Source organism: Silurus aristotelis (assembly GCF_946808225.1).
Source record: "Silurus aristotelis genome assembly, chromosome: 3".
NCBI lineage: Eukaryota > Metazoa > Chordata > Actinopteri > Siluriformes > Siluridae > Silurus > Silurus aristotelis.
Genome location: NC_139576.1, coordinates 29634697 through 29651598, shown reverse-complemented (window position 1 = coordinate 29651598; position 16902 = coordinate 29634697). Strand labels below are relative to the sequence as shown.

General features: G+C 34.5%; 2 protein-coding genes across 3 annotated transcripts in view; both read left to right on the top strand.

Moving 5' to 3' along the window:
- col6a3 (collagen, type VI, alpha 3) overlaps positions 1 to 10832 on the top strand; it is a 75454-nt gene extending 64622 nt beyond the window's left edge. The window contains exons 34-45 of one of the 2 annotated variants that reach the window (XM_083537624.1): positions 29 to 40; positions 139 to 623; positions 765 to 867; positions 1006 to 1707; positions 1788 to 1866; positions 1998 to 2056; positions 2720 to 2980; positions 3952 to 4020; positions 7190 to 7375; positions 7736 to 7786; positions 8588 to 8776; positions 10103 to 10832. In XM_083537624.1, coding sequence (XP_083393750.1) covers positions 29 to 40; positions 139 to 623; positions 765 to 867; positions 1006 to 1707; positions 1788 to 1866; positions 1998 to 2056; positions 2720 to 2980; positions 3952 to 4020; positions 7190 to 7375; positions 7736 to 7786; positions 8588 to 8776; positions 10103 to 10146 — 2240 coding nt within the window. In that variant the 3' untranslated portion in view covers positions 10147 to 10832. Of the gene's footprint in view, positions 1 to 28; positions 624 to 764; positions 868 to 1005; positions 1708 to 1787; positions 1867 to 1997; positions 2057 to 2719; positions 2981 to 3951; positions 4021 to 7189; positions 7376 to 7735; positions 7787 to 8587; positions 8777 to 10102 lie in introns of those variants that run through there. The other variant, XM_083537623.1, reaches the window with a different exon arrangement.
- LOC310724036 (craniofacial development protein 2-like) overlaps positions 1 to 16902 on the top strand; it is a 384292-nt gene that overhangs the window by 173375 nt on the left and 194015 nt on the right. The gene's annotated exons all lie outside the window — the stretch shown is intronic.

Below are 16902 nucleotides of genomic sequence, written 5' to 3'. Positions count from 1 at the left end.
AACCTGACTTTTTTTTTTTCTTTTGTAGCATGCTGTTATGGTAAGTGAACCAGCCCTTTAATTAAACACATAACAAGAACTGGCTTATTAGTTTTATAGGTTAACAATTCTCAAACCAAGAAACTCTCTGTTCTTCAGGAGCTCTGGAATGTCCCCTGTATCCCACTGAGCTGGCCTTTGCCTTGGATACATCGACTGGGGTATCAAGGGCTAATTTTGATGTCATGAAAAACATCACACACAGACTCGTGAATGGCATTACCATCACTGAGAGCAACTGTCCACGTGGAGCTCGAGTAGCCCTAACACTCTACAACAGTGAAATCACCACTGACATACGCTTTTCTGATGCCATTAGGAAACGCATGTTGTTGGAACGAGTGCAAGGCTTGCAGTCTCTGAGAACAAATAAAAAGCGCAACCTGGAATCAGCTATGAACTTTTTGGCCCAAAACACCTTTAAGAGGGTGCGCAGTGGCTTCTTGGTGCGCAAGTTAGCTGTATTCTTTGTGAATGAACCTGTGGATTTTACAACAGAGTTCACAAATGCTGCTTTGCGACTCTACGATGCTGGAATCACTAGTGTCTTCCTCATGCCTCGTCCGACACAGAAATTCCTGCAGGTGGGGTCAGCACTAAAAACTCTTGGGACAATGCAAATAAATCTGTCCCAAGATAAATTATACACAAAGACATTATTAAGCTTGCTTGTTAAATGCACTCCAATTTTTTTCTAATTTTTCTTATATTGGTTTATCTTTCAGGTAAATAACACAATTTTAGCATATTTCAAAGACCTGCCCTCTTCAGGAAGTGCAAATATCAACACAATTATTAAGGAGATACATGACTGCCACATCTGCCTAGGTAAAACTTTATCACATGCAGTGCATTTTAAAATAAAAAGCATCCACCTTTAAATACATGGCTTATGTACAGTAACCTAAAAACATATACCAACATTTAATGAACAGTGGTGTCACTGAAATGTTTTTTTTTCTGCAGATATATGTACTCCTAATCAGCAATGTGATTATAGGCCTTCCGCAGGAAGTAGGGGAAGAAGGGCCTCAACCACAGACTTAGATGTTGATATGGCTTTCATCATTGACAGCTCTGAAAGCACTTGGCCGACTGTCTTTACAGAAATGAAACGATATATTGCTGACATGGTGAATCACCTGGAGATCTCAGCAGAACCAGCCACGAGTGCCAATCATGCTAGAGTAGCACTCGTTCAGCATTCCCCATATGAGTATTTGTACAATGATAGCAAGATACCTATTCGCATGGCATTTGGCCTGACAGACCACAAGTCAGTTCTTGATATCCAGAGCTTCTTACTGCACAAGGTGCAACAACTAGAAGGGGGTCGTGCTCTGGCAGCTGCACTAGAGAGTACAGTAGAGAATGTGTTTGAAAAAGCACCATATCCACGCCAACTGAAGGTGCTCGTTCTCCTTGTGACTGGACCAGTGGCAGAGAATGAAGAGAAACTGCTTAAGGCAGCCATTGATGTAAAATGTAAAGGTTATTTCATTGTGGTGATAGGAGTAGGTAAGCAGATCAGTGCCAGAGATGCTCGTATCCTGGCCCAGATTGCTAGTGAACCTTCAGATGTATTTTACAAGAGTATAGATGGACCTCAAGGTTTCTACAATGATCAGCTTCAGAGGTTTGCCCAACTACTGCCCAAGTACCTTAGTTGTAAGTATAACTCTTTTACAAAATTGTGAGTTAATGAGTAGTCATGTTTTTAATTTTACATTTTGAAACACACAACACAGTGAAGAATGCCTTCTACATGTCTGCTGAAATGTCAAAGCACTGCCAGTCGTACCAAAGTGACCAAGCTAGCACTTACAAGTAAGCCTTCTGACATTGTTCCTAAGAGAAATAGTAATTTATGCCCATAAGATTCAGAATGTTAGAATTATTAACATTTTACTTGTACAGCAGAATCCTTATATTCTACTTTTTTACAAAATTTACTGTAGGAACAACAATAAACATGATGTTCAGGGACAGAAGGAAGATAAGGAACAAAAGCTGAAAGGTTTGGTCATTTTATATATATATATATATATATATATATATATATATATATATATATATATATATATATATATATATATATATATATATACTGTATATATATATATTTTTTTTTTATTTAATTTTTTTTTGCTGTCAATCGATTAAAATATTTAATTAAAATATTATCGCATGATTGTCATGAGTTAACTCGTGATTATTCTCAACTTAATCGCAAATTTTATCTGTTGTAAATTTACCTTAAATGAGCACTTTTCAGGTTTTTAATACTCTAATCAACATGGGCATGGACAAATATGGATGCTTTATGCAAATGTATGTTTATTATTAGTGAAACCATAGCGAACATACATAGACAAAATATGTAATGTAAATGGTTTAAAGTAATTATGGTGTTTTAAATTGCATTAGTCATCAGGACATGTATACACACAGACGGTTTTGATTGCGGATGTGTGCATCATGGCGGATTTCGGTGCTTGATTATCAATAAAACAAATGTTCAGTGATTAAAAATTAATAGGCATTATATATATAGTCACTAATGTAATGATGGCTATGTGAATTGTAAATCTGAGCTGTGCCATGGTCTGCCTTGATCATTAGCTTAATAAGGCCTTGAATTAGAAAAAACCTGTCTAATCTGTATTTTTTGTGCTCACAGAAATAAATGCTGAGGATCCACACCTAGTCAATGTCACTTCCAAAAGTTTCACTTTGTTATGGGTCAGTAATGATCCAAAAGCAATCCATGAAGTTACAGTGACTCACCTAAAGGATCATCGCTTAATACTGAAGAGGAACATGACCGGTCCCCATCTTACATTTCAAGACCTGGAACCCAGTCAAACCTATCACGTGGTAGTCATTAGCCACAGTCTTAAAGAAAAGGCTACCAGCACCTACAAAGGCATAATTACCACAAGTAAGCTTACGATCTTTACATTTTAATGCTGCTCTCAATATCTGCTGTCAAAGTAATTTTTACATTTGATTCATGTTTTATTTACAATACTTTGTACATTTTGTAAGTTAGTAAACTAAATGCGATGTATAAACTGCATGTATGGTATAAACCGTTTCCATTTGTATTTTTCAAAACAAAAACCTAAATCTAATTTCATTTATCAATTTATTAGTACTTTTCTCGTTTATTAAATTAATTAATTGTGGCATGTTCAAAAGTTTCGACACCCAATAGCACTTTAAGATATTAAGATATTTAAGATATTATTAACAATCTTGCATGAACAGCATATTCGAAATTCGAAGTTCAGAACACTTGGAAAGCCAATCCCAAAGCTTTTGATAGTTTCCTTTTTTTATTTTGTTATCAGTACACAGCACCAAACTGCCTCGAGATCATTTATGCAAACTTCCAATGTTGACTTCTGTGATGAAATCACTTTCTTTTTGGTGACTCATTCTTTGGTGACTTGTGTTAAAACAAAAAACTATGAGCTGACAAAAGAGTGTTGCTGCACAGTTCCAACAATTTAATGTTCTGCAGATCAGATTTCTGCAAGCAACAACATAGTACTAAAGCACTCTTTTGTCAGCTCATAGTTTTTTGTTTTAACACAAGTTTTTAAGATTCAGACATTTTTTTAAATGGGGATGTAATATTAGTGAGAGGTTTTAACAGGCTTAAGGAGTTACCTAAATTCTATAATGTTTAACTCTCCAAAACTTTGCCTTAATTGTTTTACATTTAATAAAAAAGTATGCTTGCATAATATTTGCAGAACATATTATGTTTTAAAATATTTGATAATATTTACTTATTTTCACTTTAAGAAAAATACTGTTATAATGCCAGGGGTGCCCAAACCATTGCAAACAACTATGCACCATTGTTAGGTTTATGCTGTAAATGAGAAAATATGTTTTTAACAGAGGCAGAACATCTTGCCACAAGTTCCATAGGTGAACTGACTACATCTCCACTGAGCAAACCAGAAATTGGTGAGTAAATTTAACTTTATGGTCAGTATTACCTTTTTTTTATAATAATAAATGTATATATAATATACATACACATAAATATCAAATTTATAATATAATAATGTGGCATTCTTCACTATAAATAACACCAATATTGTCTTTCTGGACAGATTTTCTGAACAGTTAGATTCACTGAGATCCGAAGTAATTAAAACAAATATTTTTGCAAATCATTATTTATGTTGCAATGTGTATAATTTTATTTAACCTGTTATAAAGCAGCATCTATGAAAATAAAATGTAATGTATAGTGCTTAAAACACATTACAGGCTAGAAAGAAGCTGTTGAAAGATAAAGTTTGTGAACCCCTTTGAAATTACATGGATACTTACATTGAATTATTATATATGTAGTCTTATTTTCAGGTAGGTCACAATATAGAAAATTTGACTAAACTAATAACACACATAGAGTGGTGTTTTCTCAGAGCTTTATTGCAAAAAATAAGGTAAACCTATGAGTTCACAATTTTGCCAGTTGCTAATTGGAGTCAGGTGTTCAGTTCAGGAGATGAGACTGGAAGTTTGTGTTACACGGCTGCTTTGCTCTTTAAATAGAGGCAAAAAATCTGGTTACTGACAAATCTCTTTTTCTCAAGAACCCCGAGAATCCAATCAGCTTTTGTAGGACCTCAGAATACAGATTATAATGATGCATAAACCTGGATAAAAAAACCTAACATTTTTAAAGACCTGGATGATCATTGATCCATAATGACACAAACTGTTGAAGGTCACACCAAAGCTCTATGAGCAGCCCTGAAAAAGGTAAAAAAAAAAAAAAAAAACTGCATCAAGGCATACAGGATGATATCAAGGCAACAGTTAATGACTTTAAGAGAGTCCAGACCTTAACCCAGTTGAGATGTTGTGGAATAACCTCAATATGGTTTTAAAATTATGAAGGCCGAAAATACTTATTATTTAAAACAGTTTTGTACAGAGGAATGCTCTAAAATTCTTTTCTCATCATTATTCCAGTCATTAAGCAGCTACAGGAAATATTGGCGGATATTGCGAATAAAGATTTGTAGAATCTTTGTGTGTTATTAGTTTAACCAGCTTGTGACTGTCTAGAATTATGACAGATGATGATCAAACCACTTTCAATGACTAACCAATACAATCCCAAACTTTTCCCCAAATTGTTAAAAGATGATTTTATCTTTTATCTTTTATCTTTTTTAAAACTTCAGATTTAAAACCCAAATCGCATCAAGTTATTACATCACCAGAATTCATGATGTATTAGAGATTCATTTTAGCAATTTTATCTGTGGTTTATTTTGTTTGCGAAAAAGTTTACAACAAAAACATTTGCTTTTCATATCATGTCTACTTATTTTACAAAGAAAGCTTTTCATTGTTTTGGTAGCCATCTTGTTCTCAACTAAGAAAATGCTTACTTCCTCTCTAAGAGAAAGGTTTTTATATATTTACTTGCTAAATGACCATCATGATCAGTGGAAGAGTGACTTCCTGATCTACAGCAGTTTCTTAACAGTTTTCTATAAGGTTCTTGAAATCTGTGCGTAAAATCAAATTCTGCCTGAAACACACAAATAATTCATAGCAGTTAATAACAATACATCAGCATGTTTAGTATATAAATTAATTTGCACTATATAATTCAATATAACTTTTCTTGACTTTCCCACCAGCTGTGTTCTGTGGTAAAGGCATTTAGGCATACCAAAGCAGTAAAGTCATTCCACACATGGATCAACACCACATTAGCCTATCACCACTCTAAATTTTTTTCTTTTGGAAAACAGAAATGCAAAAATGTCTCACTACCTTTGCACACGTCACTACCACTACCACTAACATGTTACAGCAATAACCTAAAAAAATCTTTAATCTTTGTAAGCTGCATGCACTACGTCCTCTTATTATCTACAATAAACAAACACAAAAGTCAAATGAGTTGCAGGTGGTGGGTTTGCTGCATGATTTACATAGCTTTAGCTAAAGGATACAATTGTTTTGCATTTTTGCAAAAGGAAACAATTATTCTTCTTGTTTTTAAACTGTCATGTGATCAGGTGGTTTGAGATGAGCTGAATGTCTAGACACTTTCAATATTGTGAAATGCTTTAGACACGCCCATTTGTACGATTTGCACCACCTTCTTTATTGTTTGCTATATGCTATGATTATAAGACATTTTGAGTGTGAGATATATCCTATCATATGATAGATTCTAATTTCAGCTTTCATTTCCTGATGTTTCTTTTATCTTGGTGATAACAAACTAACAGACCACTCTATTTTAGTGATGTATTTTAGTGACATATTTGAGTGATTTTAATAATACTTAATATTTGGTTGCAATTTAATGGTTTGCAATAATTACATTAAGTATCAACAAATTGGTGGTCCTGTGATGCCATTATTTTCTCCAATAGAACGCTCTCTGGTCATCATATTGGGTTATAATTAACAAATGCAGTTTTCACAGGCGAAAGCATGGTTGAACAACGAAGCATATGTTTAGATATTTATAATGCCTAATAATCTAACTCTTAATTATTTATTAAACACTTGTTAGTTCCGTGTTCCAATGTTTTTTGAACACTTGAAAAATGGGTATGTCCAAACATAGGTGTTATGTTTAGTAACTATTTATGAAAATAAAAGCGGACTTCTTATCTCAATAATCTTTTTTACCGAAAAAAACCCAAAATGTCTTTGGTGTATAGCAAAAATTAATTTTTTTTTTTTTTTTCAATCAACCTGCCATTAAAATATTTTTGGAGAGGACTGTATGTGTAAATGTTTCAGTTTTAATTTCATGTTTCTCTAATCTTTTTGTACAAACATAGGTCAGGATTTAAGTGTGGTAAAATTCATATGTTTAATCAAATAAGTTATTCAAATAATGTTTGATTATGGAAAATTAGAATGGCATGTTTTCTATAGAAAAGTATGGTAGAATGTAGCTCCTTTACTGAAAACCTAATAAAACAGTTACATTATGCTAACATAAGATTAGCATTTCAGCTCATCTAAATGCACACGCTTGTAATATTTGTCTTTAAATGTCCTTCATTTTGAAAAACTCAGCTGACATCACTAACACACTCCTTTTCATAATCTACTGTAACACCTACTTTTTTGCATGTTCTAGTTAATGAGTTTGCAGACCCATGCTCACTTGACTTTGACACTGGACTACCATGCAAAGACTATGAGGCTAAGTGGTACTTTGACAAAAAGAATGGATTCTGTACCCGCTTCTGGTATGGAGGTTGTGGAGGCAATGAAAATAGGTTTGAGACTGAGGCACAATGCCTTAAACACTGCTTCAATAAAGGTAGGTGTTTTGCCCCACAGAACCAAGTGCTTCAGGGTCTACAGCCTTAGGGAAATGCACTTAAATTTTGAAAGGCCTTACTTGATGAATATACAGTTAAAAATACATGGGTGTTTTTGAACAGTGACATAATTGTGTCAAAGCAGCATAAGAGAGCAAAAACGCACTTAAATTAAATTTACTAAACGTAATTGCCATTGCAATAACACTGCAGCAACTCAGATGGGCCAGTGTAAATGTAAGGCCCATTTAAGGGACGTTAGGCTCCCTGAAACGTCAAAATATTTTCTTCTGGTATTTCTCTAATCTTTCTAATATCAAAAGAATTTTTTTTTTTATAATTATTTTCTTACTCCACAGTGGACCAGCAGAGTGTTGAAACAATCAAACCACAGGACATACCAGGTTCAGGTTAGGATTTCTCTCCCAGTTACAATTATCATTTATGGCAATCTTTACCATATGATTGGAAAATCCTTGTGTCTTTATACACATGTTATAACCATGCATATCAAATAATTGAGTGATAGCATAGTGCATTTACACAGAAGTTTTTCTTTTGATTACATGAGTGCTATTTATGGCATGTAAAATCAAAAGAAAAAACGTGCTTTTATGATGTTTTTTGAAGTTTGCAAATGTTTCTGGTGTCATTCTGTTTATATAATATGGGCTTTGAAATTAGATGTTTCACTTCAGTTTTTCTAAAAGATTAGTTGTATAGTGTTCTCTTTTCTTTTTTTTAAATGAAGTTTGAAGTGTTATTTCTTGAGTAATTTAGTCTCTATGGAAGAAATTATTTTGGAGCCACCATGAATTTCCACAGCTAACAATAAGCCCTATGTGCTCTCATTCATCATATAAATGTTTATTGCTTGTGGAAAAAAATAACGGCTGCTCAATGAAAAGACCGTTTTTAGGGGATGGGACGATATACATCATATGTTGAGAACATTTCAGAAGTGGTATGAATTAGTCCGTTTTGTTTAAGGAGTAGGAGGGAAAAACATTGAGGTCATCTTCTCACAGTAATTTCCAGTCTTCCATTTCTTGAAAGAGAGCTAATCCTAAAATCATTTTCTGTGGTCATTTAGCACAATATTTATAATGACATTGTAATGCAGACCCATTGGCCCACATTTTGTGGTGAACTTGTTAAAGCTATCACTGTTTGTAATACTCACTTTTCTCTGTTCTGCTCTCTTTAAACAGCTGCCCAAACGTCAGTGTTGGACATTTGTAAACTTTCCAAGGATGAAGGTACATGTGCTAAGTTTGTACTTAAATGGCATTATGACTCCGTCAGCAAGAGCTGTACACGATTCTGGTATGGAGGCTGTGGTGGCAACCTCAATCGTTTTGACACACAACAGGAGTGTGAAAAAGCATGTGGAAATGCCGGTGAGATATACCACATTGATCTTTAACTGACTGAATTGTGTAAATGTAAATATTTTTTCCTAAAGTCATTAAAAAGAAATATCTTTGTTATCATAAGCATATAATATGAAATATAAAATAGATGTGTTTTGGTATCATCTTTTGCAATGTGCTATCTAAAACATCCAAGATCTTCTTTTTATATCACAACCATGTCCTTTTCTGACATCTAACTTTCGCTCAGTCACTGTTTTTTTGCATGAGATTTATAATGTATATGTTATGGTGTGAGATTTATATCAAGAGTGCACTTTTAATTTACTGAAATCAGAAATTGCACTGGCCTCTCTTTCCAAAATTTAGCTGATTAATTTTTATCAGCATTTCATTCAGCATGTAAACCTGAAAGAAATACTTTTGCTTTAGCTTTTATAGAAATCAAAAAATATTGAAACGATGCTGTGACCAGTTGCAATAACATAGCATAGTTTAGAGTCATTATTTTTTAGAAGGATCTTAAGATTTGGAGAATTCTAAGCAATTCAACTGGTAAACTGATCACTAACTCTTACTCTTAATAAGAAAAAGAACAAAGATTACTGAAAAAGATACATTTAGGTCAAATATTTAATTTCATATCTCCAATAATCTGGTCTTGTTAACATTTGTTTTACTTGTTTAGATGGGAACTTAAACATGAAAGAAAAGTGCTGCTTACACTGATTATATTTGCTATGGATATGATTTGTTCAATGCACATACATTTCCACTCTTGTGCAGCAGGGAGCAAACACAGAGCCACTGGTAGTATAATTAATTCCACACAGCAGCACATTTTTTTTCTGTTTAGCCTGGACGTGATACAGTTTGGACGAAGTGAGTCAGATATAAAAGCTGTGGAAGTGTTTCCAGGTTGGCAGGACATTTGCATGTGCACACGTGTTTTCTATGAAAAAGTGAAGTTTTATCATTTCACAATTTCATAGACAATAACAAGTCACATATATTTGGAACCGCATGAAAAACACAAACTTAAAAGGTCATTTCAAATGAAAAGTTGCATATACAGATATTTCAACAAAATCATGAGTGGAAGGTCTCCCATGGTTTGGTTATAATTTACTATTAGTTTTAACACATTCTAAGCTCTTTGTGCTAACCGAATATAATAATTACTTTAGGAATGTACTGTACCATGTATATATATATATATATATATATATATATATATATATATATATATATATATATATATATATATATATATATATATTTTTTTTTTTTTTTTTTTTTTTATAAAAGTTGCTACATGAGCAAATCATAATGATTTTTTTTCTTTATCAACAGTCACTGTTGAGCAGGCACAAGTCATTGCTGCAGTGAGGACATGAAGGCACACTGATGATTCAAGGTTCACCTCTGAGGGAAAAATGATTTAAAAAAAAACAAGCTGCCTGCACTGGATTCTGCCAGGGGGAACCTTTATAATAGGCATTTTAATTCTTTTCATTCTTTTTTTTTTTGGAAAAAATGCCAAAGATGTTGTTGCATGATATTTTTGTACTGGTGCTAGATGGCATTTTTGTGTGTTTGTACGTTGTACAGTATATTTCCCCCAAATACAGTACAATGCCTTAAGTAGTTAAATAAAAGAAAGAAAGAAAGAAAAAGAAGATATTTTGTTATTGCTTTTTTTTTTTCATTCACATATATGAACTGCTTGATGAAAGCTTATCATTCTATCTTCTGGTGGTTATAGGGATCATCTTGTTTTTTATTGTTGTTGTTTTTGCTGTTGGTAGTGTTTTTTGCTTAGTTTTTAGTCATTAATGTATGTTTTAACACACAAAGACATTCTCAAGTCCCCTTATTACGCTTTCACTGCTTGTTTGCACAATGCCTTATTTGTATTCTGTGTTGGAACCACATTCATTCATAAATTATCTAAATGTTTTCATTGAAAAAACCCTCTCTGAATGTTGTAATAGGTGTTTAACTGAATTTGGCAACATCAAACTGTATACATTTTTGGTAAATAATGTGCAACATGCAAAAAACAGTAAAAAGTCAAAACTGATCTAGAGTAATCTACTTATTTTTGTTGTGTGTGTGGTGTGTGTGTGTGTGTGTGTGTGTGTGTGTGTGTGTGTGTGTGTGTGTGTGTGTGTGTGTGTGTGTGAATATGTGTTTTTAAGGTACATCATTGTGTTTCACAAAGAAATCAGAAGACATTAATAAATTAGTACTTCTATGATACCCAGCCTAGATAGTTTTTTTTGTTTTTTTAGACTAGTGAGAGTTGCCTTCAGGGTTTGGGAAATCTGTAACACAGCAAACCTCAAACAGGATAAGAGTGCCTTTTACCATTACTGTGTATTAGATGGCCTGTTTAAGAACTGTGGAACAAATCTGTTTCACAGCATGTGTTGAGCTAGACTGCGAAAGGAGTGACCTGCTTTAAATGGAATGCCCTTTTATGGTGAACACTTTGGACTTGGCTCTGGAACTTCGCAAAAAAAAAAAAAAAGTGATGGATGAAAGCCAGATGGAGTTTACAGGGAGAAAAAAATTGAATGGAAAAAACATTTATTTTAAAATCTATTGTATAGTGTATTTCCCACTGATTATTCTTCTAGCATTTTTTTATTTGGGACGATTAGCTGGAAAAGATTGTTTTTAACCAAACCCACATCCTGGATTTTCTCTCATCTTCAAATGTACGCATGCTTGTCCATGCATAAAACTTAACTTAAAACTGACAGTTTTTGGTAAATGATAGTTTCAGACTGTCCAACTTTAGTCTTTAGTAAAACAATGCAGAAATGTAGCCGTTAATATTTACCATTTATACATTCGCTAGTGGTGCCAATACCTTTAGTCATAGCCAAAAGTATTATATTGATGCATATTATACACATATCTTTCACTTCTTCTCCACCTTTCTCACTCATAAGGAGTGTTCTAAACATAAAACACGTCAAATGTTAAATTACTAAAACTACTAAAAATATAAATACTCCTTTTTACTTAGCTGAACTGTTCAGTATTCCCACACTCTTGATGCTTTCAAGTCAACTGTTAACTTGAATAAGTTCAGCAGGCCCTGGGTCTGCCCTGTGGTCCTCTTCCACTAGGACATGCCAAATGCAGATTTACAAGAATACACAACCATCTCATTTGTTCCTCCTGATTCGGAGCAGCAGCACCATGTACACACTAACACCTAGGAAAAATCAAACATAGTTAAGATGCTTAACTGCATGTTTTTAGACAATCAGAGTAAACCAGAGAATGCACACAACCTACACTAACACTAATGAGAAATCAGGGTTGAACCTAGAACACTGGAACTATGAGGTTTTAACTTTATCTAAGCAACACCATGCCACCCACAAATCAAAATAAAGTAAATATTGAAAAGCAGTGGCCTGGATGGTTGGATGGTGTGGAGATGGTGAAGCAGTAAGTGGATAGGATTAGTAAGAAGGTAGAAGCATGGAGAGGTGTAGAGGGGTGGCAGTGGAGTTTTAAGATTTTGGAAGGTGAGAGGATGCCTGAGGAATGGAGGTACCAATCTTTAAGAATAAGGGAGATGTGCAGACCTGCAGTAACTACAGGGGAATAATGTTGATCAGTCACACCATGAAGTTATGGGAAAGAGTATAGAGAAGGTCAGAAGGAGTTGCATTGTGTGTTTGTGGATTTAGAGAAAGCGTACGACAGAGTGCCGAGGAGTTGTGGTATTGTATGAGGAACTCAGGTGTGTCAGAGAAGTATGTGAGGGTGGTGCAGGACATGTATGAGGACAGTGTTACAGCAGTGAAGTGTGCCGTAGGAACGATAGACTGGTTCAAGGTGGAGGTTGGACTGCATTAAGGATCAGCTTTAAGCCCTTTCCTGTTTGTAGTAGTGATGGGCAGGTTGACGGATGTTTTCAACATGTGCAGAGGAGGGACATGGGGTATATCAGTAGGAGAATGCTGAGAATGGTGCAACCAGGAGGGAGAAAAAGAGGAAGGCCAAGGAGGTTTAATGGATGTGGTGAGGGCAGATGTTGGTAGATTTTTCTGAAAGGATAGAAATTTGACTTTTCATCATAAAGGATGGAGATGGTGTGGAGATGGTGAAACAGGAAGTAGAGACAGCGCATGTAGGATGTTTTGGAGACAAGGTGAGGAAGGCACAATTGAGATGGTTTTGAAATGTGCAGAGGAGGGACATGGGGTATTACAGTAGGAGAATGCTGAGAATGGAGTCACAGGGAAGGAGAAAAAGAGGAAGTCCAAGGAGGAGGTTTATGGATGTGGTGGGGGAAGACATGCAGGTAGTTTGGTTGAAAGAGTCAGATGTAGAGGACAGTGGGGTATGGAGAATGAAGATCCACTGTGGTGACCACGAATGGGAGAAGCTGAAAGAAGAAGAAGAAGAAGAAGAAGACTACAGCAAAACATGAAGATGAAAGTTAAATAGTTTTGGTTTGTTTTGTAGCAGGGAAGGTTGAAGATTTATTCTAGGTGAAAGGAATACTGCATGGAACCTGCATGGCTACCATAAATTTCACTTGCCAAACCCTGATTACTTCCAGATTTGTTTAATCAAGAAATAACTTGCAACAGTGGAGAACCTTTACAGGAGTGGCAGGCCAACCAAAATTTCTCCAAGAGCACAACAACGAGTCATCCAGGAGCCTATAAAAGAACCCAGAACAACATCTATAATAATAACCAAGATGGTGGCACGTGCACAACGCGAGGCCCAGCGTCTCGCTAGATCACTACAAAACAAACACAAAACAAAACACTATATAACCTCTGTACAAAACATGTACATATTACATAGTAAATCTTTTTTTACTCCTCAGTACATATATATATATATATATATATATATATATATATATATATATATATATATATATATATATATATATATATATTAGACTGTTTATTCAGCTTGCTAACTCGTTAAATGCCATAATCTTGTAATCTTGTAACCTTTCACTTCTGCACATTCCTCTTCAATGCCATAGCCTTAGAACCATTTCTGTAATTCTGTCATTCTTAATGATGTCCACACATCTCTGCACTGTTATAACCTTTATATTTATTCACTGTATATGCTTTCATATATACCACTTGCTGTAAATATGCTAGATATTTATCTGCACTTTTGCACGACTGCTACAATTTGCACTTCTGGTAGATGCCAAACTGCAGCAAACTGTCTGTCTGTCTGTCTGTCTGTCTGTCTGTCTGTCTGTCTGTCTGTCTGTCTATCTATCTATCTATCTATCTATCTATCTATCTATCTATCTATCTATCTATCTATCTATCTATCTATCTATCTAAAGAAACGCAGGCCTCACTTGCCTCAGTTGAGGTTCATAATACACAGTAAGTAAGAGACTGGGTAAAGATGGCATCCATAGGAGAGTTTCAAGGCGAAGGCCACTGCTGACCAAAAACAACACAAAATTCCAAAAATCATCTTGATTATGCCCAAGACCTTTGAGCAAATACTGTATTCTGTGGACTAATGAATCCAAAGTTCCATAATTTAACTTTTTGGAAAGTGTGCACCCTGTTACAAAAACTGGCAAAGGATTTCATAAAAAGAACATCACACAAACAGTTAAACTTGGTGGTGGTAGTGTGATGGTCTGGGGCAGGTTTAGGACCTGGATGACTTTCTATATGAAGTCATAAATCCTGAAGGAGAATGTCCGGGCACTGTTTCATGACCTCAAACTCAAATGTACTTGGGTTATGCAGCAAGACTATGATCCAAAACACACCAAGCAAGGTCACCTCTATATGTTTTTAAAAAAAATTTATTAAATGTAGGCTTTGGAGTGGCCTAGTCAAAGTACAGACTTAAACCTAATTGAAATGCGGCATGTGGCATGAACTTGTAAGAGAACCGCTCATGCTCAAAAACCCTCCAATGTGGCTGAAATAAAACTATGCTGCAAATAAGAGTGGGTCAGAATTCCTCCACAGTCATGTAAAAGCTTGATTGCATTTGTTGCCTTGAAGGGTGGCAAATTCAGTTATTAGTTTTAGAGGCAATTACTTTTTCGTATAGGGCCAGGCAGGTTTGGACATTTTTTTTCCCCTTAATTAATAAAATCCATGTATTTATTTGGGTTTTTCAGTATAATTTTAAAATTAGCCTTATGATCTAAATCATTTAATTGTGGCAAATAAGCACTGAAAATCCTATGTAATTGCTCTGGGATGAGCTGGATCACAAAGTCAGAAAAAAATATCTTACTAGCAAAGAACACTTTTGGGAAATTTTAGAAGCGGCATGACGAATTTCAGCTGAATATTTGGAGAAACGAACTGCCCAGATGCCAAAAGTGTGTAAATCCAGTATATTTAGTGCCTTATATCATGAATACTCAGTCAGATTCTTTTTTTTACAAATGATAAAAAGAGAGCTATAAAGTAAGTAACATCCAAGAAATAAGAAATCACAAGGCAAATGCTGTTACATAATGTTTTTCCTCTGCTTGCTTTGTTATAATCAGAAATTGGTCTTTCTGCAGCACATCTGTTCACCCCGACTTCCTCCAGGCCTCTGAATCATGACTCAATGCTCAGGCATTTTGGCTTTTTGCAGATCCCATAAAGCCTTAAGTACTTTATTTATTTTATGTGCTCAAGACAGGAGAAATTAACTTTTCATCTATGACATTTAAGATTTTAAACGGTACTCATTACTGCTAACATTTCTTACTCTACATAGTCAACTATTAATAATTCTAACATAAAAAAAAAATATAATATTAAATGCAAACTAAGATCTGTTATGTAACTTTTGCACACTTCTAACAGTTTATAAGTGAGTAAAAATAATTACTGATATAAAAGGTTGTTTTTTTCTGAAATCATATATTACGACTAAAAAGCATACATAATGCTAATACGAAAAATAAGAACAGAATTATGTTCTTTGCATAACAAATTTATGATTTATTGTTGGCAGTCAAACATATGTAGCCATTTTCATCCCCCAAGAAATAGAGAAATCTAACTAGCTATAAACACCATGTAATTGTTGAACAGATGTGCAGATTGTGAAGACAACAAAAATAAACTGTCCAAACATACTACAGAAGAGACTGCAGAAGCCAGCTTTTGAGTCAATGCACATCTCACATCTTGATTAAGCAAAAAAAAATAAAAAATGCTAGTGTAGTCTGTTGTGGTTAAGATTGCATGTTAAACAGACGTCAAACTGATCTGTGATTTCTTTTTTAATCAAGCTGAGTAATCATTAGGCTTAAAAATAACGCTAAATTACAAGAACATTCTGCTAGTTAGTTTTTTTGTTCTTGTTCATATGCTGCAAACAAATTCACTCACAATACAGCTTTTAACATGTTGTGGTTTTATTTTGGCTTTTAGGAGCAAAGGAGTAAAGAATGCAGACAGCACATGGATAAAATTAATCTCTGAATTTTTGAATCCATTTGAAACTCCCAAAAAAGAGTAATTATCCACATATGCTAACTCTGCTTCCATTTCCAGACTTATTTTTTCATCTGGTGTGTGGCTTGAGTGCCTGTCCTTTCGAACATTCAAAAAGTTTAATTCAATAATAATAATAAAAAAAAAAAAACATTTCTTTAAAAACACAACAGTGTACCTATATAAAACTGAGGTGGTCATACCAAATAATAATTTGGAGTAGTTTTACTTTCATGTCCTTGTACACCTGCCTAATAATGTAGCTCTTCAAAGAGCTTCCAAAACAGCTGTATCACCAACATTTTTCAACGGATCCTTAAAGTCTTGTTAGTTGTGAGATGGAACCTCTATGGATGAGTCTTGTTTGTCCAGCACATTAGGTAGTGATCTGGGGAATTAGGAGGCCAAGTAAAAACCTTGTTCTTGAACAAGTTTTTGCAATGTGGAAGGATATATGATAACGCTTCTTTAAAATGTTTTCTTTTCAGAAATATAATGTCATCACAGGATGCAGAAAAACTAGATTACTGTATTGCTTTACTGTCTGGATGTTCTGGTAAGTGCATAAATAAGCTTTAGTTTGGTTCAGAAGTCCACACTCACATTCAGCCACTTTACTGTGCATTAAAAATGCACATTGGACACTGTAGCACATCTGCATACATTCTGGAC